At 43.0% G+C, this 26,563-nt stretch overlaps 2 protein-coding genes across 3 annotated transcripts in view; one reads left to right on the forward strand and one right to left on the reverse strand.

Moving 5' to 3' along the window:
• myripb (myosin VIIA and Rab interacting protein b) overlaps positions 1-26,563 on the reverse strand; it is a 348,507-nt gene that overhangs the window by 281,380 nt on the left and 40,564 nt on the right. The window lies entirely within an intron of this gene.
• Positions 12,409-13,957, forward strand: LOC311284287 (uncharacterized protein). 2 transcript variants are annotated; one of them, XM_084399266.1, is made up of 4 exons: positions 12,409-12,584; positions 12,687-12,884; positions 12,990-13,101; positions 13,748-13,957. In XM_084399266.1, exons 2-4 carry the CDS (start codon positions 12,786-12,788, stop codon positions 13,879-13,881), a joined length of 345 nt encoding a protein of 114 aa, XP_084255392.1. In that variant the 5' UTR covers positions 12,409-12,584; positions 12,687-12,785; the 3' UTR covers positions 13,882-13,957. The 2 variants fall into 2 exon arrangements, with proteins under 2 accessions (XP_084255392.1, XP_084255393.1); XM_084399267.1 differs by lacking the exon at positions 12,409-12,584 and having other exon boundaries at positions 12,588-12,884.

Raw genomic sequence — 26,563 nt, forward strand, 5'->3', positions numbered from 1 at the left:
TATAGCAGGTCGGCTGACTCGATTTCTTTCTCATACATTCACGTGGCGTCACAGTGCATTTCCCTGTTGAAGCCCAGCGTCCATTGACTTCAATGGGGCTGCTTTGAACAGTTTTTTTCACTGCTTTGAAACTAGACGGTCATTGGATAAATGCTGCGATTATGTCCCGCCCACGGACGCTCAGCGTCTCTGGGGTGAATGGAGGAGTGGGCTGGCCTGGACTCCGGGCTTCTGCATGATGATTGGAGGGTCTGTCGAAAGGCTGCATCTCCTTTTGATTGACAGCGATTTCATACAATAAAAAGTCGCTAATGCTGAAGCTATTCGAGCTCAGTCCCATTGCGGATTTTTCAAGTATACGGTAGTCGAAAGACAAACTGCTGCAACCTATTTCTTGGTATTTGCTTGTCGAAATTGCTAGCCAATTTTCATAATACATTTCACACAATTATACATTTATATCTTTATTATATTATAACTTATTATATTTTTTTATATTATTATTAGTAATAATTACAAAATAATTATTAAAATCATTAAAAATATATATTATTAGTAGTATTATTATTATTCTTTATTATATTATTATTTATACCTTTATTATATTATTACATTTAAACAATTATATTTAACTCTGCTGGCCATTGAGAGGACACTGGTCAAGTCACTGGAAAAGACGCCTAGTTGGTACGACAGGGTCACAGAGCATTTTCTTGAGAAGGAACGTAGAATTTACGTATAAATAAATGGACAATTTTTATGATGTAGGCCGAAAATGAGCTTCCCCTCTTTGAAAGACCTGCAGCCGCCACTGGTCTATAGGTATGCGCGTTTGAATATATGTGCGCAGGCGTGTAGTTCGCAGGTGTGTAGTCCTTCCCTACAAACCACTTGTCTGGTCTTAAAATTTATAATATAGAATTTTTTCGCTTCCGCCACGCTAACCGGAATTATCCTGACAACGCTTTATCTGTAGAGAGGTAAAGGGAGGGAGGCCTTCACAGGGGAGAGACTAGTTGACACTTAAGGACTACGTTGTTGTCGCGTCCAGGCGCAGGTCCTTCATCAGATCTGGATACGGCCTGGATCCGACGGACTGCAGTAAACCTCGGGATAAACAGAGAGACTAATATTAGCGTAGACGCCATTCTTCTTATGATGTAACAAGTACATCAGGATTTATGGGAAGTGTTCCCGGTTCCGACTGACCTAATCTATGCAGCCTAACATTGAATTAGAAGTCTATAATGTGTTATGTGTATGCTAGGTCAAAGATATGTGTTTTTAGTCTATCTTTGAACTGACAGAGTGTCTCTGCTTCCCGGACAATGTTAGGAAGACTGTTCCAAAGTTTTGGTGCTAAATAGGAAAAGGATCTACCGCCAGTAGTCGATTTTGATATTCCAGGTATTATCAACTGGCCAGAATTTTGAGATCCTAATAGATGTGAAGGACTATAATGCGTTAAGAGCTCGGTCAAGTACTGCGGAGCTAAACCATTTAGTGCTTTGTAAGTAATCAGCAATATTTTAAAATTTATACGATGTTTAACAGGGAGCCAATGCAGTGTTGACAGAACAGGGCTAATCTGGGTCATTGTTCCTGGTTCTGGTAAGAACTCGAGCTGCTGCGTTTTGGACCAGCTGTAATTTGTTTAAAGCGTGCAGGGCAACCACCCATAAGAGCATTTCAATAATCTAGCCTTGATGTCATGAACGCATGAACTAATTGTTCACAAAATTAACGGAATGCATAACTGATATAAAAAATTGGATGACTAGTAATTTTCTACTCAATTCTGAAAAAAACTGAGATTCTAATTATTGGACAAATTTTTTTTGCGTTGATCACACTTCAACGCAAAAATGGACAATATTCAGTCAAGCTTAACGTCGATCCATGGCTCTCTAACAACTTTAGGCGAACATGTAGCGGAGCTTGAACACAGGGTCTTCACTTCACAATCTTCACTTCATTCATGTTCCTGAAAAACCCGAGGGTAAAAACATCCACGGATTCATCGGCGGCTTAATCCAGCAGCTTTTGGATGAGGAGAACTTCCCAGTACCTCCAGCTCTAGAGCGAGTCCGCATTTGTCAATGAGAGCATATGACGTAATTTAGATATATATTTTAAGATGGAAAAATGCGGTTTTGCAGATACTAGACACGTGAATTTCAAATGAAAGATTGGTATCAAAGAGCACACCCAGGTTCCTAACCGACGACGCAGACTTGACAGAGCAGCCATCAAGTGTTAGACAGTATTCTAGGTTATTACGTGAGGAAGTTTTTTTGTCCAATAATTAGAATCTCTGTTTTTTTCAGAATTGAGTAGTAGGAAATTACTAGTCATCCAATTTTTTATATCAGTTATGCATTCCGTTAATTTTGTGAATTGATAAATTTCGTCAGGGCATGAAGAAATATAGAGCTGAGTATCATCAGCATAACAGTGAAAACTAATTCCATGCTTCCTAATGATACCTCCCAAGGGTAGCATGTACAGAGTGAACAGCAGCGGTCCTAGTACTGAGCCTTGTGTTACGCCATACTGAATTGTGATCAATGAGACATCTCATTTACTGTTAAAAATAAGATAAGTATGATTTAAACCATGCTAATGCAATTCCACTAATGCCAACATAATTTCCGAGTCTATTTAAAAGCAGCACTAAGATCGAGTAACACTAATAGCGAGATACAACTACGATCGGATGATAAGAGCAAATAATTTGTAACTCTAATGAGAGCAGTCTCAGTACTATGGTACGGTCTAAATCCTGACGGAAAAGTCAGGTAGTGTAGTGTACATAGTAGTGTACATATCACTGTCTAAGTGGAAAAAAAAATGTCACCGCTCCCTTGTCTCCCTGTGAATTAATTGCATTCCGAAAACAATTACCATCTGAATAGTGCTTGAGTCTAAACATACACGAGTTTCTTGCTTTATTTTCCTCTGAGCTCCTCTGTTGATATACAATACAAGGACATCAGACCACTCATCTCAGCATGTGTGTGTATGTGTGTTATACTTCCTCATGTTTTTCAGAAGGGCCAGCTGGTGTTTGATCAACAGTCAAACACATTTCAGGATGACACCAAGCTATTCTAATTCTAAAAAGTGTCTGATTGGATATTCACAGAAGAAGAGAAAGGTCATGATCTTTCTCAAAAATGGCAATTCTGCCATTCTGCCAAAAAAGTAGAGTCTCATTAGAGTCACAAATGATTCAAAATGGCGGTGGCGTGAGCGATTGATGCAGCCAGGGCCGTAAAATTACTTAGATTTGCCTTCAAATAACTTGTAAATCATTTCATTATCTCGCTACGAATGTAATTTATCCTTGCGAACTGACGCTTTATATAAACAACGTTCTCAAAGCCTCTGATCTACAGCGTTTGTCCATCATGGAGCTTGCCATTACCAACAAGTTTATCGTGGACACTATACAACAACTGAAAGTTGAAAGGTTATCACACTTCAATGCAAAAATGGACAATATTCAGTCAAGCTTAACGTCGATCCATGGCTCTCTAACAACTTTAGGCGAACATGTAGCGGAGCTTGAACACAGGGTCAGCTCCAATGAGGACAATTTATCCGACATACAAAAACGCCTGAAGTCACTCGAGGGTGAAAATTCCTACCTGCAGGATAAACTGGATGATACCGAAAACCAAAGCAGGGCCTACAATCTTCACTTCATTCATGTTCCTGAAAAAGCCGAGGGTAAAAACATCCACAGATTCATCGGCGGCTTAATCCAGCAGCTTTTGGATGAGGAGAACTTCCCAGTACCTCCAGCTCTAGAGCGGGTCCACCGCTCCCCTATGCAGCAGTCACAGAACCAGAAGAATTCTGCTCCGAGGCCTATCCTAGTGAAACTCCTCAGTCTTCAGGATAAGTTTAAAATCCTACGACTTGCCAGTGAAAATTATGAATTTAAGTACAACGACAAACGTGTTCATATATTCCCGGATTTCAGTACCAGTCTTCTCCAAAAGCGTTGGGAGTCTGATGTTATCAAAAAGAAACTTTGTGAACTTGACATGGATTACTCCTTGCACTATCCTGCCACGCTCAAGATCATCTCCGATGGTAAATTGGTGCTGTGCAAGACCCCAGAGGAAGCTGAAACGTTTCTTCAGGAATTACGACTTTTACCTGAATGACGGACTGCTCCTGTCTTGTTCAAGGTAGTCTATTGACAAAAAAGGTTTTGGTTGTTGCTGATGATGTTTGTTTGCCTGCAGTAGCGTAATCGGGACTTATTTGTTTACATTTTGAAGGTTTATATGATATGGAAATGACTTATAATTTTTTCCCAGACCAGAATATTGAGAAGTTTTTTTTGTTTTGTTTTTCTCACTCTATTTAGCCTATAGGGCCGGTTTAAAATGAATCCCGTGGCTGATAAACATTTGTTTGTTTTTTTTATAAAAAAAAAATTTACCTTTTTTTTTTTTTGCCTAGGCAGTTTCTTACTGAGGCCTATTACTACTAGGCTATTTATCAGCTTCTTTTTTTTTTATTTTTTTTTTTTATATATAGCCTACGGGATGTCTCATAATGAGGTCTGTACACAGGGAAACATTTTGGATATGTATAAAGCATTACTAGTTAATATTCTGCAGTCTTAGCCTGCATTATTTATTAATTCAAGGCTATGCCTTGGTTTGGCCAGTTTGTGTGTTTATGTGTGTGCATGGAGGTATGCGTGTGTATATGTTTGTGTCTGTGGGTAAATGTTTGTAAACATTTGTGTGATATGCTCTCCCCTCCCCTCCCCTTCGCCCTTTTCTCCCTGCTTCCCCTGTCTATTTATTTCTGAAGATTCAGTATAGGTAATTTAGGTAACAAAGTTTATTTGTTATTCATTTGAATATTAGGAGTTTGGCACCTAAAATTGATTTGCTAAGAACTTGGCTTTCTTACAATAAGCCCAGTGTTATCACACTTTCTGAAACATGTCTGAATCGTGATATATCCAATGCAGATGTTAAACTCAATGGTTATACCTTGTATAGAGCAGACAGCTCTTTTTTTTCTTGAGCACGTCTATAAACTGAAACAAAACTCAGCGAATACTTGTCACACATTTATGAGCCATATACCTTTATAAACATTTAAGTGTGTACTTTTAAATGATAGGATTCAAACTGAAAACAAATATTCTCTGTTTAAGTAATTTGTATAAAACCAACAAGATGTCCAGCTTCTCAAACGCTTCCTAATTATTTTTTAATTTGAACACGCCCACTCGCGCAAAAGACATTCACATGCAAATCTCCACATGGAACGCGAACGCGCTCATTACCTCAAAAACAAAACACCAACAAACTTCACATGTCTCTGCTTTTCGTCGAGTTTGAAAGACGCGCCGTGAGCTTACATTGGATTTAGGCTACCTAAGATTTATAGGCTGCTATAGGTTATTGTTATTATTATTTTATGCAGCACTGCGCATAGCCTATGCCTACAAGGCACAACAAACCTGGTGTTCATTATATTATATATTGTTGGAAACATTTATGTGTGTGTGTGTGTGTGTGTGTATTCTGTGAATTTTAAAAAGCAATTTTAACCAGAAAAATCTAAAATTTATTCCCAAAATCGTGCAGGCCTTTCTCTTGATATCAGTATGTTCACTTTTTTTTTTCTTTCAGGGCCCAGATGCCACTGAGTCCTGCTGACTTCAACATTCACATGAGTCTCTGTACATGAACATGGTAAAGTGAAAATCAAACACCTTGGAAATGAAAGGTACGTACAATGTTTTTAGGAATGGCACAAAGGTCTCTGTCTTTGGATCATTGTTTTCAATGAGTGCTTTTTTGTCATTTGTTGTGTATCTTTGGATTATGTTGTGTTGTAAATAAATCCCAAAAATCTAAAAGCCATTCTTTTTTAAATCTCCTCATTCTTTGTGCAAGGTTGCTCAGAATGATAGGGCCTGATAGCTCCTAATAGGGCCGTTAGGGGAGGGTCTTTGTCTTTCTCAGGTGTGAAAAGCTTACATATTAATGAGCTCCTGCATAAAGCTTGTTCACACAAAACACGTCGTAAAAATTTTAAATAAATATATTGTCTTATCTGAATGAGCAGTCAGGGTGATTTTCACATAGTTTTGGAGCAAATATTCTAGGCTACGTGATACAATTTTCAAAAGTCTTGTGAAGAAATAATCAGTAGGGGTTTCATGACCTTATTTCAGTGAGAATTTTTTTTTGTATTTTCACAAACCACGCATAAATGTCATTATCTCAAAACAACAAACTTTTACACACATGCTGCTGATATATTATTGTAGCAGAGTTTGTGCTGAATACAGTGTAATTAGACTTTAGCCATGAAAATGTCACAAGTAACAGAAATAAGCACAAATGTCAGAGCATGTCAGAACCCTTCAGGGCCCGGAAAACAGCTCAGACCCCAGAGGGTTAAACAACGAGATAAAGCCTGGGTTAGATATCGCATGGCAAAGGAAGCTGCTGATTGGTCTGAATATAAGAAATTAAGAAATGCCTGTACAACTAAAACAAGGAATGCAAAATCAAATTACTATAAGCACTCTTCATCAGATGACATCAAAAACCCTAAGCAATTTTGGAAGAGACTTAACTCCTTAATTAATAAAACCAATACAAGTCTTCCTTCCAAACTTAGAGTGAACAATAATATTATCACTGACCCTATCTCAATGGCCAATCATCTGAGCTCTCCTATCCATAACAAAAATACTATGAACAATATCTCTTTCTCATTTTCAACAATTCATCCTTCTGATGTCCAACAGGCAATCTGCTAATGCCGCTGATCCTGATGGTCTGGACATGAAGTTTCTTCTCATGTCCTAGCATTTCCACTATGTGATTTATTTAATTTATCACTTTCCACCTGCGTAATTCCATTAATGTGGAAATTTGCGAAATAAATACCACTACACAAAGGTGGTGATTCACTTGACGTTAACAATTATAGGCCAAATTCCATAATCAGTAATGTAGCTAAGATATTCGAAAAGCTTATTTTTAGGCAACTGTCTAAATATATTATTGGCTTTTCCCTCTTGACTCCAAATCAATCTGGATTTAGACCTAATCACTCTACAACAACAGCCCTTACATTATTTACCAATGATATTTTTCTGCACAAGATAACAACAGGTCCACTGGTGCAATTTTTATTGACCTCACTAAGGCGTTTGACATGGTCAATCATTATATTCTTCTTGACAAACTATATGCTATTGGTCTTTCCAAATCAGCTGTTCTCTGGTTTAATTCATATCTTCATTACAGATGTCAAAGTGTGTCTTTTAATGCTGCTCTCTCCCAGCCTAGAATAAGGGAAATGGGTGTCCCTCAGGGTTCTTCCCTAGGGCCCCTTTTATTTTTATTACACCATGAGCAAAGTCCGCTCTGCCGTCTCTAACTCCCCTATAACTAGGCCGGAGCTACCCCAGACACCTTCCATATGTTGCACTGCCCTCTTGGTCAGTCTGTATGTGTAATCTCCACATGTTACCTCCCTACGGGTAAATTTGTGGTCTCCGTAGCGTTCCTTTCCACTTGGAAAAGGCTTGTTTTCCCAGTGTTATCCAATAGTATTACTGTATGGGTCAGAAGGAACAGCAGTGATCGACCTTCTCTGCGTAAAGCCCTGTCCCATCTTCCACCCCAGTAGGTGTGGGGGATCAGGTGCCTGAAAGGGGCAGCAATAGTGGCGCTTTGGTAGGGATCCCAATTCGTCAGTCGTTCTGCCCCCTGTTCCCTGAAGGAGGGAACAGAGACTGCAATTGCTGCAATTTTTTTTTTTTTTACTCCCATGTTCTCTAATCAGCTATTTTATATACAGTTATGGTCAGAATTATTGGCACCCCTGGTAAATATGATCAAAGATGGCTGTAAAAATAAATCTGCATTGTTTGCATTGATCTTTCATTAAAAAAAAAAGCAAAATTAACCTTTCATTGAAGTAAAATAATAAAATCACATTTGGGAAAATCACATTATGAAATAAATGTTTTTCTCCAAAACACGTTGGCCACAATTATTGGCACCCCTAGAATTTGTCAAATATATCTGAAGTATATTCCCATTAATATTTTTTTTTTTTAGCACACCAGGGTTACTAGGAACATGAGACTGTCTAGCTATGACTTTTTGTTTCACATGAGTATATATAGGAGGAACACAAAGGCCAAATTCCCTTAATTATTCATCACAATGAGTAAAACCAAAGAATATAGTTCTGATGTGCTGCTAAAGATTGTTGAGCTTCACAAAATAGAAAGTGGCTGTAAGAAAATAGCTAAAGCATTTACACCATTCCCATTTTCACCATCAGGGCAATAATTAAGACAAATGTTACAAATCTGTGAGGGGGTGAGGAGGAGAGTTTGAGTGGCCAAAGACTCTCCAAGGATCACAGATATAGAATTGCAGAGATTCGTTGAGTCTTGGGGTCAGAAAGCCTAAAAAAAAAATCAAACAACCCCTACATCACCACATGTTGTTTGGGAGGGTTTCAAGAAAAATCCTCCTTGCTCATCCAAAAACAAACCCCAGCATATTCAGTTGTCAATCACGACTGGAACTTCAAAAGGGACCGGATTCAATGGTCAGATGAAACTAAAAAAAGAGCTTTTTGGCAGCAAACCCGCCAGATGGGCTTGGTGCAAACAGGGATAAAAAGTACCCCATGCCCATGGTTAAATATACAGCTGGATCTTTAATGTTGTGGGTCTGTTTTTTTGCTGGAGGTCCTGGACATCTAGTTCAGATACATCTTCATGGATTCTATCAAATACCAACAGATAAAAAATCAAAACCTGACCGCTACTGCTAGAAATCTTATACCCAGATAGCATGTATAATCGGCCCGAGCTCGGCTGCCCCGCGGCGCCTGCGGCCTAGACTCGGCATCGGCGTGTGTTAACCGGGCCGATTGTGGCCCGCAGCTCGCTCTGGCACATGCATTTTTGTTACGGCTGTAAAGCATTGGGCCGATTCATGTTCACCGTAACTGGTAACTTGGCTCTAGCTGCTGTATGATCTGGACCACTTCTGGAAATGACTCGGCTTAGGTTAAATCAAGGATGGTTTTAATGTAGCAATAATTAACATAAAAATTATTTTAAAATTGACGTAAATTCCTGACTGTATCTTAGGATGTTATACTCGTCGAGTGTCATTTTGCAGAGCATTCTTTAATATTTATAACCATAGCAAAAATATTTAGTTGTCATGAAGATTCTTTACGTGTATTTTAAACATGCATGGGCGCTTGACATCACTCGCACAGTCACGGTGATTGCAGTCGCGCATCGGCTGAGTAGTGGCAACCGCAATAAGGCCAAGTCACTTTGCCACCTGCAGGCAGGCATCTATACATACAACTTTGTTAACTTTTGGCTCGTTTACCAATGGTGGGTAACAGAAACAAAATGCCGGCCAAAATATGTTTCTACCGGCCAACATAATTTTTAAGATGTAGCTATCCTGTGTTTACTTGGGTTGATGGGATGGGTAGCCTACATGCACAACGTCTTGTTAGCAACACTGAGTCTCAAATTCATTTTACTGGCTATTTCAAATGTTTACCAGCAGTGACGGTTAAACTCTGGGCGCTCGGCTCAGATGCGTTTACCAGTATGAAGCCGATTTCAACAGTTGCTGCAGCAAGCGTCAGCACGCATGACGTGTCTCACTTTCGGTGAGATAAAACTCAACGCCTGACTTAAAATCATCCCTTTTCGATCCTGCGTCATTACAGTGAACTTGAGGTAAGTCTTGTGTTCAATTTCCTTAAAAAGCATCAACATTTCACGCCAAGCATAGTTTCAATCGAGTTACGTCGACCTACATATTTCGAACTGTTGCTGATTAAAGCTACAATATGCAAGAATTTTTGGCCTCTAGAGGGCGCTACATTCCAAACAACAACAACGGCGTAGCTTGATGACGATGTGAAGGAGCGTGGAATGATGGGAACTGTCGTTTTAAACTCCACCGTGGATGTAAATCAGTCAGATGGGAATCTAAAATCATGTTCATGGATGAGGCTAAGTTCTTTTTTTATAATGACATGCTTTTTGTGGCGAGGGGGGCGTGGTTCAGCGCGGTCTGTAATGGGAGAGAGAAGAGACGAGCAAGTAGGTCAAGTGCAAATGACGAACACCTGTCTTATTGCTGTGATCCGCGTGGAGAGACTGCTTTTAAGCCGCGCGCTGGAACGAGAGAGAGACTGGAGAGAAAATTGGACGCAGAGAAAGAAAACCGGTGGATCCGAGCTCTCATTTTTGAACTGTTTTGTGCTGTCGCGGTTGCCACGGTGAATGCGCGTTGTGCACGACTTTTGTTTGTTTTGCTTTATTTTAATAAAGTACGAGTCCCAGTCACGCCGACCCCTGTCTTCTTCCTTCCTGACTCTTGAACCTCATCACACTTTTATTTCATTAAAATGAATTAACCGCAAGAAAAGTAAGGTTTAATATTAAATTGGTTATCATAGATGTTACTGTATGTCGAATTCATTGTTGTGATAACGCGGCGCAGTTTTACGTGTTCTAAACAATTGTTGTGAAAGTACATTCGAACATACCCACATCATTTGCCAAAATACTGATTAATCTTTATGTATAACACATGCTATATTTATTTACATGGCCATAAACACCAGACGTGATAAACAATGTCAATAAACTAAACACAAATCTAAAGCAATAATACTTCCCTTACATAAACATAACTATTACCGAATGCTACATTAGGAAAATATAAAATTAAGCATACTTTGTCGACAGAACCAGCTGCAATCGGTAAAGAATAATTGTGTTCCATAACGACTGCAAGAAACAAGCTAACGTCTGTTGCTTGATAGACGCTACAACTACAACTTCCGCATTTGTCCAGGACTCCACGCAGTACGAGCGGAAACCGAGGGTAACGCGGATATGACGCAATTGACTGGCGACTCCCAGCTCCCCCCTGCTCTAACGCCCCGTTTCCTTGGTTAAAATCGCAATTTTCTCACGATTTAAAAATAGTTGGAAACATTTGGGATATTGTAAGTAATCAACTTAACAAAATATATAACACTGGCCTTGAGATTATGGGATATTTTAATGCAAAATTCTTGCATATTGTACCTTTAAATGTTGATTATTATCGATCCGTTTAAACTTTGTTCATGTTCATTTGACAGTGCTTCCCTAGATGAAACGAAAAGAAAGATTAGGACAACAATATCAAATTTTTGTCTGAGTAAAGTAGTGCAAATGGGGGTAATATGAAAGCTACTTTTATGGCGCGAACGAAGCTAACGTTGACTAACGTTAGCTGCGCTGTTTTTGCGCTAGCAGATCATATTTTCGTTCTGCTAGTTGGCAAAGAATTAGTCGCTAGGCTAGACACCATTTTTATTGAATGCAATTTACGTGAATGATATTTACGAGCACAGTCTTTGATCTGTGGAAGAAAATAAAGTGGAACAAATGTTAGCTGGCTTAAGGCCAATTCATACCGCACAGACAAACGCCAACAAACACGTTTTGTCCTAAAGTATGTGCACATTTTGATCCTGTAAGAAAATATTTATTTTACTTATGTAAATAGAGGAATGATTTGGGACTTTGGTCTGCTGAAAGCTGGGTCATGTCTGTTGCTGAGTGAGTTCGGGACTCTTATTATGAAAATTAACTGAGGACTCTTATAACGTTAGAGGAGCAGCTGCGCCGGCGACCTCACAGTTGCTGGGGATTATGATTACGCTGACACGTTTGCTCCTGTTTTTACAGGTATGATACAACAACTTAATATGCACACGAGTCCTGTCATTCCGATGTATATGTTCATGCTGCAAATATTTTGTGTATTAATGTTCTGGGTTGTGAAGATCTATGTGAAGACCGTCCGCCATTTTGTGAACGCTGTGACATGACGTCGTGAAGTGCATTTAATGGCCTTTTGCACAGGGGCCTGTAACAGATGCACTCTCGACATTTAACAATATAAAACGAGAAGAAAGTTGTGTCTGAAAGCTGCTTGAGTTTGTCGGTGTCTGTCTGTTGGGGCAGTGTGAACATGACACTTATTTTTCATAACATTCTGAATACAACGGCCAACTTTTGTTGGTGACTTTTTTTGTTGGTGTTTGCTGGCTTTTGTCTGCGGTGTGAATTGGCCTCTAGTTGTACTTTTATGGCGCAAACTGAAATCGCACTTTATAGCTAACATCAACATTACCTTTGGCTAAATGCGGTCTGTACAGACAGGTTTGAAAAGTTTATTAGCTAACGTTACCCTATAGGGCTGGGCGATATGGCTGAAAACTGTATCATGATGTAAGCGTTTCATATCGGTCGATATCGATAATATTGATATTTTTTATGACCTATTTAAAATAAGGACCAGGAGAAAAATATATTACATTCAACATTTTTATTTTAAACTTAACCTTCCTCTGATTATAATCCCCTCAGTTATAAAGGCAGAAATGTCAACACAACCATGGAAAACAACACCATGGAAGACCATGGAGTCTTAACACCAAGTCTTCTCAGGAGGCTGTGTCTACAGGTAGGAATTCTACAAAGTGATCTCTCTCGGTTTACTCTGACATATCTACGTACAATGTTTTGCTACTAATCTGTTATGCCTGCTTTTTCTTGTGTCTTACAGCAATTGCTAAAGAGATCCTCATCCAGCTTGATTCTATCAGAGAGCAGCAGTTGCTCATCCTGATGCAGCTCCTACAAATCTCCAGCAGTTCCAGAATTCATGCCAGACCCAACACATTTTGGCCTCCCACTTTCAACTATTGAGGAGCTACAATGTTTGGAGGAGACATTAAAGAATCCAGAGGAGAAGAAGAATTTGGTGAGTTAAATTATGCATTAATCAGATCATTCCTAAAAGTCAGTCCCCACTCTCACTCATGCTATATTCCTTAAATAACTAACGAGTTACATGTCTTTGTTTCAGACTGTTCTCCTTGGAATGGTCGGAGGCATGACTCTTAAAGACACTGTGGGCTGGGTCCTGAAAAGAGCAATGAACACTTCGCTGGCGAGACTCATTAAAAGTGTGGTTCTGGGTGAGTGTCAGTGCTGGATAACTGCACTGTGGTGACATCCCAGGGCTCTACAGTGCGACCTTTTTTTTTTTCTTTTTTTTTACTGGGTGTGACAGTGACAAAGTATTTAGGAGCACCAGTGCGACTGACCTGATCAGGTTCTATGGGTGCACTCTCCATTGAAACTAGGGCTGTAACGATTCCTCGATTAAAGTCGAGTACTTGATTTAAAAAAAAAACTCAATTGCAATTTACCGTGTTGAGTAACCGGCAAAATACCGGAAGTGGCGCATTCCACAGACGAGAATCCATGAATACCATTATTACACCGTTTTCTAAGGCTACGCGATCTATTTAAAACCATTTACAATCATAATATAGCATAGTGCTATCATGAAATCACAAAGGCTGTGATTTAGTTAAGAATATGCGCTTTAAAAAAAAATAAAAAAGCCCCGGCAAGTAATTTGATTAAATATCGCCTTTTAATGGGTAGGTTAATTTGTCATTGATCAGAAGGTGCTCCTAAATTTTTGACTGTGCTCCTAAACTTTTTAGATTTAAAAAGAAATGTAAGTGTAGAGCCCTGCATCCAAATTAAGTTTTGGTGGTTGCTGAGTAACATCACGTGGTCATGCTGCCCTCTTCTATCTTGTGTTTTTCTCAGATGCAGTCCGCCGCAATGCCCTGACCAAAGATTCTACAGAAGAGGAAACAGAGCTGCTCATCACCAGGTGGCTGCAGTTAGCCTCTGATAGGGATGGTGGCCGAAGCCAGAGGGTGAACAGGCAGACAACGTAGACAACTCAAAAACGCGGTGGGCCAGAATTAAATGTTTCAAAGTTAAAAATGTTGATATTAGAAAATGGTATTTGAACTCCTTGATTCTACATTAATGCTGTGATATTTCTATTCTATTCTATTCTATTCTATTCTATTCTATTCTATTCTATTCTATTCTATTCTATTCTTTTCCATTCAAATCTGTTATTAAAAAGTGTGTGCGCGTAGACAACTCAAACGCAGTGGGCCAGAATTAAATGTTTCAAAGTTAAAAATGTTGATATTGGAAAATGGTATTTGAACTCCTTGATTCTACATTAATGCTGTGATATTATTTATATTCTATTCTATTCTTTTCAATTCAAATCTGTTATTAAAAAGTGTGTGTGTATAGACAACTAAAAACCGCAGTGGGCCAGAATTAAATGTTTCAAAGTTAAAAATGTTGATATTGGAAAGTTGTATTTGAACTCCTTGATTCTACATTAATGCTGTGAAATTATTTCTATTCTATTCAAATCTGTTATTAAAAAGTGTTTATCCTATTTTTGTAGTGTGGTCTAATAAAAAATGCATTAAACATGAAACCTGTCTTCCTTGTGCTGTTTTACTTTCTATTTATCTTGCATAAATAACGGCTGCTAAGCAATTTTAGTATTAACCTGATATGAATGGAAATCAAAGTTAAAATAAGCCCAAATAAGGAACGGGATTGGAGGCGAGCTTACGTCCTCTCACTCGGGGTTCTGCAATCGGGCCGCATTAAAACCGAGCGCTCGGCCGAGTGTCTTTAGCCTTAATCGGGCCGCGTTAAAACCGAGCGCTCGCAGAGCAATCGGACCTAGATTCATGCCGAGGATCGGCCGAGTGTTTTAGCCTTAATCGGGCCGCTTTCGGCCCGCACAATTTTTGCTAGCTGGGTAATGGGCCGTGGTTGGATCTTCCATCCGGATAATGATCCACAACAAAATCAAACACAAAAATGTGTCACTGAGCACAAAATGAAGCTTCTGCCATGACCATCCCAGTCCCCTGACCTGAACCCTATAGAAAACGAGTGGGGTGAACTGAAAAGAAGCACCAACATGGAGCTGGGAATCTGAAGGATCTGGAGAGATTCTGTATGGAGTTCTGATCTCCAAACTCATCAGGCCTTATAGAAGAGAACTCAGAGCTAATATCTTTGTCACAGATCTCTGAGGGAGCCCTTTGACTTGGGCCCTCCTGGACCAATGGACTTGGGGTCTCCTGACTAAGGCCCTCCTGGACCAAAGGACCTAGGTACTCTTGAGAAGGAGCATCAAACTGCACAGCATGGGCCCTCCTTCGGTTTTGCATACGGGAAAACAACAATGTGAGATCGGCCACTTCTAGGATGAACTTCTTGGGATTTTAGTTTCGCTTTCTTTGGCAGCACAAAATCAAACATAGCATAAATGTCTTGGCACTGCAGAATATAAAATTTGCTCTTCAGACCTTTTACAACAATTGTCAGTTGATTGGAACATCAGGAGAAAACATGAAGATATTAGAGAATGACTGTCTCTTTCCTACTCATGTCCCACATCCCTCTCAAAGCGCAGAGCGGTAGGCTATATGATGCATCTTTGTCTGATATAAAACAAATGGTTTTTTTTAAATATGTAACTTTCTTATATTATTTAGGTTACCAATATTTACTGATGTTTATTTCAATGTTTTACAGGCTGTAGTGTGGTGTTTCACTGACGGAAGTGCTAAAATAAACCTGTGTTTCTGTTACAAAATGGAGGTTTAAGTTTAAATAAAATTAAATGAATTCCCTTATATACAGTGAGGAAAATAAGTATTTGAACACCCTGCTATTTTGCAAGTTCTCCCACTTAGAAATCATGGAGGGGTCTGAAATTGTCATCGTAGGTGCATGTCCACTGTGAGAGACATAATCAAAACAAAACAAAAATCCAGAAATCACAATGTATGATTTTTTAAACTATTTATTTGTATGATGCAGCTGCAAATAAGTATTTGAACACCTGAGAAAATCTATGTTAATATTTGGTACAGTAGCCTTTGTTTGCAATTACAGAGGTCAAACGTTTCCTGTAGTTTTTCACCAGGTTTGCACACACTGCAGGAGGGATTTTGGCCCACTCCTCCACACAGATCTTCTCTAGATCAGTCAGGTTTCTGGGCTGTCGCTGAGAAACACGGAGTTTGAGCTCCCTCCAAAGATTCTCTATTGTGTTTAGGTCTGGAGACTGGCTAGGCCACGCCAGAACCTTGATATGCTTCTTACAGAGCCACTCCTTGGTTATCCTGGCTGTGTGCTTCGGGTCATTGTCATGTTGGAAGACCCAGCCTCGACCCATCTTCAATGCTCTAACTGAGGGAAGGAGGTTGTTCCCCAAAATCTCGCAATACATGGCCCCGGTCATCCTCTCCTTAATACAGTGCAGTCGCCCTGTCCCATGTGCAGAAAAACACCCCCAAAGCATGATGCTACCACCCCCATGCTTCACAGTAGGGATGGTGTTCTTGGGATGGTACTCATCATTCTTCTTCCTCCAAACACGTTTAGTGGAATTATGACCAAAAAGTTCTATTTTGGTCTCATCTGACCACATGACTTTCTCCCATGACTCCTCTGGATCATCCAAATGGTCATTGGCAAACTTAAGACGGGCCTTGACATGTGCTGGTTTAAGCAGGGGAACCTTCCGTGCTGGCGCGGATTAATGCACAGGCTTGCATAGGCTGCAGCCTAGGGGCCCCACGTGTGCAGGGGCCTCGGATTGGCCAGACATTATTTTTTATTTTATTTATTTTATTTTTTTACTTAAGCGCGAATCAGGCACGCGCCAGGATTCCAGTTTTGGATGGGCCAGACCAATTGTGGGTGGGCCTTAAATTAAAAACGCTAAATTAAAAACGTCATCCAATCACTGTTTAACCTAATAAAAATTACTGACTAATATGGCCTACTGTTCTATTATCTGTGCGTATACATAATACAGCTTGATGCTCTTTAAATATTTTGTTGCATTGTAAAAAGTTTCGGTGCATAGGACGGACCTATCCGCGATCTCTCTCCATGGTTCTGACCAAAGAAGAGCGCTTTGGAATCTCCATTACGCATCATACCTGGGCTGCATTTCCCGATAACGTTGTCTCTTAGCGCGCTACGAAGACTCTTAAGGTATAACTTAACTAAAGGTATACTACCACTAAAGGTATACCATTGCTAGGCGTCGTCAGGGCTATCATCCACTCGCGAGGCAGAGGCGCTGAGAGCAGAGGCGCTGGCGCCCTTCTAGCAACGGCGCTGGTCATCCTGGGGTGGCAGAGACGAAGATGTGCTAGGTGATGTGGATCTCAGCTCTCTTCATCTCCTGGTTGCAGCGATGACTCCGAGGGCTGGGTTGGAAAATATGTGACGTTATGATGCTTTTTAATTTAATCAATGTTGATTATGAAAGTGAGCATGCAGCATGAGAAAGATATGATACATTTTGAGATGTGCAATATGACATGGAGTGGGTAAAACATGATTTTTACCACTTCATTGAGTTTTGTTTTGTCTCTTTTTAAAAGATTTTCGTTTTGTATAAATCTTAATTTTGATCAATGTTTTATAAACCAATTGCCTGTATTTAAGATATAATAAGCAAATATATAGCAGACAATGTAATAAGGCGCCGACACGATCACTTGCATTGCACGTGAACTGTAAGGGCGCCGAAACTCAGCTTGTGTTAATTTAAGTCTGTGCTTCACAGATTTGATAAATATAGGCTATCTATTATAGAAAGCTTGAAATGTCTACTTTTAAACAAAAATATTCAAAACCAAAATAAATAGGCTACTCTCTGATTATGTAGGCCTAATCCATATGAAATGTGCATTTCTCTCTGGCGTTCATGGCGAGTCTGCATCGTCAGCAGCTTTGCAGCGACACAGAAAACACCAGTTAATTAATAAATAATTAAATGTCTCCTTGCTATTTTAGACACATTCATAATCATTACTTTTACGGGTTCTTTGTGGCAAGCTTTATGCGTGCGGTCGTGCGCTTTGATTACGAAAACGCTCATTATCTATAGGGTATATAGACTAATTTATTAGTCTATATATTAGTCTTTATTAATTAAATTAATATAAAGCGGTGATTTGTCCACGAATGGCTTAAATGAACAACTACTAGTCAACTAGATTTTTTTTTATTTGGAAGCAGCCCTTAATTTCACATATTTTCGAGCCAGGCAGCAGGACATTCTGGGTTCTCGCGAGCCACGAGAATGAGCGAGCGGAGCGGAATATTCAGAAATGCGCTCTCCGCTCACAAGCTCTTATCGGAACAAACCCGAACCACTGTCTGCTGAACTTGCGCAGAAACATCAAAATAGACAACCAGCTTTTTAAATTTGTTTTTAAAACTAAACATTTAGACTATTTTAGCAAAAATGATGAGCTTTTTGTCGTTTTTTTTTTTTATAATTCTTGACAAAATTAGACTAGGCTATATTATTTTTTTTTACAAAGAGCAGCCTAGGGGCCCCTGACCACCTTAATCCGCCCCTGCTTCCGTGCCATGCATGATTTAAAACCATGACGTCTTAGTGTATTACCAACAGTAACCTTGGAAACGGTGGTCCCAGCTCTTTTCAGGTCATTGACCAGCTCCTCCCGTGTAGTTCTGGGCTGATTTCTCACCTTTCTTAGGATCATTGAGACCCCACGAGGTGAGACCTTGCATGGAGCCCCAGTCCGAGGGAGACTGACAGTCATGTTTAGCTTCTTCCATTTTCTAATGATTGCTCCAACAGTGGACCTTTTTTCACCAAGCTGCTTGGCAATTTCCCCGTAGCCCTTTCCAGCCTTGTGGAGGTTGTACATTTGTCTCTAGTGTCTTTGGACAGCTCTTTGGTCTTGGCCATGTTAGTAGTTGGATTCTTACTGATTGTATGGGGTGGACAGGTGTCTTTATGCAGCTAACGACCTCAAATAGGTGCATCTAATTTAGGATAATAAATGGAGTGGAGGTGGACATTTTAAAGGCAGACTAACAGGTCTTTGAGGGTCAGAATTCTAGCTGATAGACAGGTGTTCAAATACTTATTTGCAGCTGTATCATACAAATAAATAGTTAAAAAATCATATATTGTGATTTCTGGATTTTTTTTTTTAGATTATGTCTCTCACAGTGGACATGCACCTACGATGACAATTTCAGACCCCTCCATGATTTCCAAGTGGGAGAACTTGCAAAATAGCAGGGTGTTCAAATACTTATTTTCCTCACTGTAGAATAAAACAAACTGTAATAGGCAAAATGGAACAACGTTAACTGTTAACTTTAATTGTAAAAAAAAAAAAAAAAAAAAAAAAAAAAATTGTATTTATTGTATTGTATTTTGCCAGATTTTATAGTGTAAACATACTCAAGCACGAATGAGAACCGGGATGCCAGGTGTGCGGAAAAAAAAACACGAATATTCGAATACCAATATTTGGGTTCAGCCCTAGTAAACACCATACCAAAAAGCATTGCATCACAAAGGACTTAAACCTTATAGTTTTCATCCGAGTAGCCTGATAAATACATAATCTTTGTAAAGTAACTGACCATCCATATCCAACACAATAGTATTAGAAATAGCCAAATATTGTCTTTTGAGCAAGTTACCTAATAAATTTAATAAACCAATGAGCGCTGCAGAAAACGCAACCTTGAGTAACATACCTCTACCCAAAAAATGTTCACAACCAGAATGCAGCAAACATAAGTAAGGGATAATCCACAGCTAGGTGTACATTAAACAATTGTAATGCTCAACGTGGAGGCAAACAACCACTCGATGCGAAGCGGAGACTGGAATGGTTAAAATGATGGTTATTTTCATCAGTTAGCATTCTGCCCGCTTTAAATCAGACACAGAGATGAAGTAATTTGGTAAGATTACATTTATTTGAATGAGTCGGGGTCACTTATAAGTCACTTTTTTTACTTTTAGGTCTTCTTTAATGATTCAATATAAACATATAGACATATTTTTAAAGTAAAAACCATTAAAACATTCATATATTTATATTTTCCACAAAACAGATAAAAAAATTAAATATATATATATAATAAAAAAAATAAAAATAAAAATAATCACTCCTGAAGACGCATAAATTAAATACAAAACCTCCCTGAACATCAGCTTATAAAACATAAAACAAAAAAGCATATAAAACTATCAACTTCCCACACATGCAAAAAATAATTAACATAATTAATGAGGCTCATATTCCATCGTTAATCTCTTCTTTATAAAACCTCTCATCATCAATGGTGTCCACACTTTCCCTCCCTTCTACTTTATTTATTCTTGTACACCAAATTGCCAACTTTGCTGCACCAAACAAGAAGTTTAATAAAACCACTTTGGATTTATATTTTGGTGAATATTTGAGACCAAGAATAAACAATACTTGATTAAACCTTCCCATAAGTTGCATACTCCAGCTTTCCATTAAACCCAAAATTATATCCAAACGTGGACACTCAATAAAAAGATGAAAAACAGTTTCAGACACCCCACAAAAAGGACAACCCTCATCATCTGAGACATTAAGGAGTGCTTTGTGTTCTGTGCTGTTCGTAGCTAAAATCCCATGCACAATTCTCCACTGAAGATCACCCACCCTCTTTTCAATGGGTCTTTTGTACAGGGACCGCCAGCTACCTTTCGGCGAAGAGCCTGATTCAAACACCTTTGTCCATTTAGTGTCTCTTACATCCTTAAGATGTTTGAAATTGATGTTTTTTTACACAAGCTCTGTAAAGTGTTTGCCTGCTCAAAATACTAAAGATATTCAGTTCTGGTATATCCATAGAAAGCAATTTTCTGTCATCTTCCTGCCAGTCTTCTTTTTTTATGGAAATATACAGTTCAGGAAAATGGGCATTATCTCTAGCATCACAGGATAAACTTTCATGAAATCCATTATAGGAACAGGGAGGGCCTCCTCAAGATCATCCAGCATCCTCTTGATCAAACGTTCAGACCTGAAGCCCACCTTTTGTGCCAATTCCTCCACAGATATTCAGCTCAGTCCCCTGCGTAGGTGGCATATTTTGGAAACTCCTGCTTTCAACATTGCGGACATAACAGTGGCAGAGCTCAACAACTCAACAGAGATAAGTGGATTGAAAAACAAAGGCTCTTCGTATACCCACTGATTGGATCCTTCCCATTCTCTTGATGGGAAATGATAGAGTCTGCCAAGCTTGCAATACACTCTGGTAGAAAACAGTCAGTCCTTTCCAATGCTAGTCCATCAAAGGACATGACAAACAATTGCTTATCCAACCACATTCTTCTGTTTGTTTGTTTTTTGCAGCAAAGCACATGCTACGTCCATCCACTGCTGATGCTGATAAAATAAAAGACGCTGTGCCACTTGCAAACGGAAAACAGCAATCCTAGAACAAATGTCAATTAATCCTTGTCCTCCCTCATGAATTGGAAGGTATAGGACAGCAGCTTTTAGCCAGTGTTGTCCTGACCAGAAGAATTTAACAAGTGTCTTTTGAATGTCTTCTATTATGTTTCATGGAGGATCCAAAACCATCAACTTATGCCAAAGGGTGGAAGTTATAAGATTGTTGGCTATCAGGACTCTTCCCCTATAGGATAACTGGGGTTCCCTATCGTCCGGTCACTACGACGTACGTCGTGGTGAACGACGAATAGGAATCTCGCTAGAGAGGCCAATCTACTTCGAGTGAAACTAAAACAAGCCAATACACATTGGCGTGCAATCATTTGTATCAGCTGCGCAGCCTCGCAGCGCGGGTATTTAACGAGCAGCTGATGCGATTGCACTTCAGCTTTTTGCTTCGGAGCCAAGCACTTCGATGCGTCTTCTGAGAGTGATATCAGACGAGCCGTTGGATCTCTCTTTCGGTGCGGGTGTAAGAACACGGCAGCGGGGACAGTCTTCTCTTTGTGTTTGTTTGTTTTTCTGTGTTTTGTCCGGTAAAAACTGAGCAAACAAAAAGCTGTTCTTACAGCTGGTAAGGTGCGCCGTTGAGCGCTCAAAGGCTGTTGTCACAGCTGGTAAGACAGCGAGAAGAGAGAGAGCGCACAGACGGGTGCACATTCCCGTCTGTGTTCGCAGTGTCTGTTCCCCCTGCGTGTTTCAGCACCAGTGAGAGCAGTCCCTAAAAGAGCTTGCACAGATAGAGAGCGTTTTTTTCAAAAAGAGAAAAAATGACTTTCTATCTGTGTGTTTCTGGATGCGGTCGTTACCTGGGTTCACGGGATGGTCACCAACGCTGCCTCGTGTGTCTGGGCATTAAACACGCTGAGGCAGCGTTGGTGGATGAGTCATGTACCCATTGTGGGAAGATGACCATCGCGGAGCTGCGGTCGAGACTCACGTTCCTGCAAAGGGGCGGAGTCCCCGTGCCTCTGCCTCGATCCAATCCTCCTCAGAGGGTTGCTTCGGGCAGTGACACGGGTGACCTGAGGATTACGGTGAGCGCGTCTCCTTCGGGGAACCAACCCCCTAGGAACCCTCACCCCTCTCACGCTCCGCAGCCAGTGGAGCCCCCATTGGAGAAAGCTGGACCATCCTCGCGGTGTGTACCGGTTGTCTCCTTTGGGGCTCCCCCTGAAGACCAGATGTCGATCGCTGCATCGGAGGGTGGGTCAGACCTCTCTGCGGACGACGACTCGGCACCGCTGCCTCCTTCGGGTGTGCCAGCGGTGCCTGAGACGGACCCGGAGATGATGGCCATGCTTTCCCGGGCCGCCAAAGGGGTCGGGCTCGTGTGGAATCCTCCACCGTGTCCCGAACCCTCGAGGTTGGACGATTGGTATCTCGGGGTGGCGCGTGCTGGTTCTCAGCAACCCACCCCAGTGCCTTTCTTCCCGGAAGTGCATGAGGAGCTTACGGGGACATGGACGGCACCTTTCACTGCCAGAAACCGTCCCAGTGGTTCCTCCTCCCTCACCACCCTTGATGGCGGGGCGGCTAAGGGATACACGCGTATCCCGCCAGTGGAACGGGCCGTTGCGATGCAACTGTGCCCTAACTCCACTTGGCGTGGAGAACCGTGTCTTCCTTCCCGGGCCTGTAAGTACTCGTCGGATTTAACCGGCAAGGCTTACAAGGCCTGTGGGGAAGCCGCCTCTGCCATGCACGCTATGGCGTTGCTGCAGGTCCATCAGGCCAAGGCACTGAAGGACCTGCACGAGGGTGGTCACGATCCCCAAGTTCTTCAGGAACTTCGTATCGCGACGGACCTCGCGCTTCGTGCGACGAAGGTGACCGCGCGGTCGGTGGGTCGTGCGATGTCCACCATGGTGGTCCAGGAACGCCATCTCTGGCTGTGTCTGGCCGACATGAGGGAGACCGACAAGCTCCGGTTCCTTAACTCCCCCGTGTCCCAGACCGGCCTCTTCGGCGACGCGGTCGAGAACTTCGCCCAGCAGTTCTCGGCTGTACAAAAGCAGACTGAGGCCATCAGACACATCCTGCCGCGACGGCCAGCTGCTGCTCCCACCCCACCGCCTGCGGCCCCTCAGTCTGCTCGTCGCCGAGGGCGGCCTCCTGCGTCTGCCCCTGCTCCCGCGCCGCCGCAGCAGCCTCCATCTAAACGGCGCCGTGGAGCCAGTCGCAGGCGGGCCGCCCCGCCCGTCCAGGACCCCGCTAAGAAGGGCGGCAAAGCCAGGAGCAAGCGGCCCTAGGACGGGCGACCCAGAGATGGCAGGGACTGCTCTCCAGGAGACGATGACCGCATCGCTCCATCCCCCGGAAGAGGGCCGGGTGGAAAATCCTTGTTTTCCTTTTGTTTTTGTTCCGCCGCTGGCCTCAAAACCAGCGGTACCCAAATTTTCAATAAAAGAGCAGTTTCTTACATCTCTGGGTCCGAAGAGGGCCCGGAGAGCAGTGGGGGGAGAGAATCCTCACCACTCTCATCCGCCTCTTCTATCGCCAGCAGGCAGCAGTGTGCAGTTCGAGGACGCAACCAAGCCGCCTCCTGCACCTCCGGCCTCGTGGAATCAGGTAAGTGTTGCACAGCACACTCAGACTCCGCTACGGGCTGCCTCCCAGAGAGAGCCTCCCGAGTCGAGCCCCTGTGTTCCACCTCGCTGCCCCACTCCGGGTACGCCTACGGTCCCTTTGGTCCCGCTTGTACGGTCTCTGCGAGCCTGGTTAGCGCTCCCCAGTCCGTCTCGCTGGCTCATTCGGACCATCAGGCTCGGCTATGCGATTCAGTTCGCCCGGCGTCCCCCCAAGTTTCGGGCCATCCACTCCACTACAGTGAGAGCAGCCGATGCCCATGTCTTGCGCGCGGAGATCGCAGTCCTACTGGCGAAGGACGCGATAGAGCCGGTCCCTCCAGCCGATATGAGGTCAGGGCACTACAGTCCCTACTTCATTGTACCCAAGAAAGGTGGTGGGTTACGACCGATCTTGGACCTGCGAGTTTTGAATCGGAGCCTTCACAAGCTACCGTTCAAAATGCTTACGCAGAAACGCATTTTCGAATGCATCCGTCCCCAGGATTGGTTTGCAGCGATCGACCTGAAGGACGCGTACTTTCATGTCTCGATTCTTCCTCGACACAGGCCGTTTCTGCGCTTTGCGTTCGAGGGTCGAGCATATCAGTACAAGGTCCTGCCCTTCGGGCTGGCCCTGTCTCCTCGTGTCTTCACGAAAGTCACGGAGGGGGCCCTTGTTCCCATGAGAGAACAGGGCGTTCGCATTCTCAACTATCTCGACGACTGGCTCATACTGGCACACTCTCGAGATCAGTTATGCGAACACAGGGACCTCGTGCTCAGGCACCTCAGCCAGCTGGGCCTTCAGGTCAACTGGGAGAAGAGCAAACTCGCCCCCGTGCAGAGGATCTCTTATCTCGGTATGGAGTTGGATTCGGTCGCCCAGACAGCGCGTCTCACAGAGCAACGCGCTCAGTCGGTGCTGAACTGCTTGAACACGTTCAAAGGCAGGACGGCGGTCCCACTGAAATTCTTTCAGAGGCTCCTGGGGCATATGGCAGCGGCAGCAGCGGTAACTCCGCTCGGGCTGCTTCATATGAGACCGCTTCAGCACTGGCTTCACGGCCGAGTCCCGAGATGGGCGTGGCATCACGGCACTCACCGGGTGGCAATCACACCGGCGTGCCGCCAGACCTTCAGCCCGTGGTCAGACCCCTCGTTCCTTCGGGCAGGAGTCCCCTTGGAACAGGTGTCCAGGCATGCTGTGGTATTCACAGATGCCTCTGCCACCGGCTGGGGTGCCACGTACAACGGGCATGCAGTGTCAGGGGTGTGGACGGGCCCCCAACTGCACTGGCACATCAACTGCCTCGAGTTGCTAGCAGTTCGTCTCGCTCTGAGCCGCCTAAAAAGGCCGCTACAGGGCAGAGACGTGCTGGTCCGTACGGACAACACTGCGACCGTTGCGTACATCAACCGTCAAGGTGGTCTACGCTCCCGTCGCATGTCGCAACTCGCCCGCCATCTCCTCCTTTGGAGTCAGAAGCGTCTGAGGTCGCTTCGAGCCATGTATGTCCCCGGTGTGCTCAACCGTGTGGCCGACGAGCTATCACGAGCTGTGCTCCCGGGAGAATGGCGACTCCACCCCCAGGTGGTTCAGCTGATCTGGAGAGAGTTCGGGGAGGCTCAGGTAGACCTGTTTGCCTCCTCAGAGACCTCCCACTGCCAGCTGTTTTACTCCCTGACCGAGGGAACACTCGGCACGGACGCACTGGCTCACAGCTGGCCCCGGGGCCTCTGCAAATATGCATTTCCCCCAGTGAGCCTACTTGCACAGACCCTGTGCAAAGTCAGGGAGGACGAGGAGCAGGTCCTTCTGGTGGCTCCCTATTGGCCCACCCGGACTTGGTTCCCAGAACTCATGCTCCTCGTGACAGTCCCTCCCTGGCCCATTCCTCTGAGGAAGGATCTTCTGACTCAGAGACGGGGCACCCTATGGCACCCGCGTCCGGACCTCTGGAAACTCCATGTCTGGTCCCTGGACGGGACGCGGAGGTTCTAGGTGACTTACCCCCAGAGGTACTTAACACCATCACTTCTGCGCGAGCGCCGTCTACGAGACGTGCGTACGCCTTGAAGTGGAACCTGTTCGTCGAGTGGTGTTCCTCCCGAAGAGAGGACCCCCGAAGATGTTCGATAGGGTCAGTGCTTTCCTTCTTGCAGCAAGGGTTGGAGCGAAGGCTGTCTCCCTCCACCCTTAAAGTACATGCTGCTGCTATTTCAGCATATCATGACCACATAGATGGCAAAACAGTTGGGAAGCACGACCTGGTCGTCAGGTTCCTTAGGGGGGCGAGACGATTAAATCCTCCTCGTCCCCCCTCCATACCCTCTTGGGACCTTTCCCTGGTGCTCCGAGCACTTCAGGATGCTCCCTTTGAGCCTTTGCAGTCAGCAGACTTAAAGCTTCTCTCCTTGAAGACTTTGCTGCTGATTGCACTGGCTTCGATCAAGAGGGTAGGGGACCTGCAAGCATTTTCGGTCGACGAATCGTGCCTAGAGTTCGGGCCGGGTGACAACCATGTTGTACTGAGACCCCGGCCTGGCTATGTGCCCAAGGTTCCTACCACTCCCTTTAGAGATCAGGTAGTGAACCTGCAAGCGCTGCCCCTGGAGGAGGCAGACCCAGCCCTGGCTTTGCTCTGTCCCGTTCGCGCTCT

The sequence above is a fragment of the Rutilus rutilus genome (assembly GCF_951802725.1).
Source record: "Rutilus rutilus genome assembly, chromosome: 24".
Taxonomy (NCBI): Eukaryota; Metazoa; Chordata; class Actinopteri; order Cypriniformes; family Leuciscidae; genus Rutilus; species Rutilus rutilus.

Bases quoted from the DNA above. Each gene is read 5' to 3' on its own strand.
- LOC311284287 (XM_084399266.1), top strand. From the start codon at position 12,786: ATGCCAGACCCAACACATTTTGGCCTCCCACTTTCAACTATTGAGGAG. The intron at 12,885-12,989 runs GTGAGTTAAATT...TCTTTGTTTCAG, and splicing joins CAGAGGAGAAGAAGAATTTG to ACTGTTCTCCTTGGAATGGT. The intron at 13,102-13,747 runs GTGAGTGTCAGT...TGTTTTTCTCAG, and splicing joins CATTAAAAGTGTGGTTCTGG to ATGCAGTCCGCCGCAATGCC.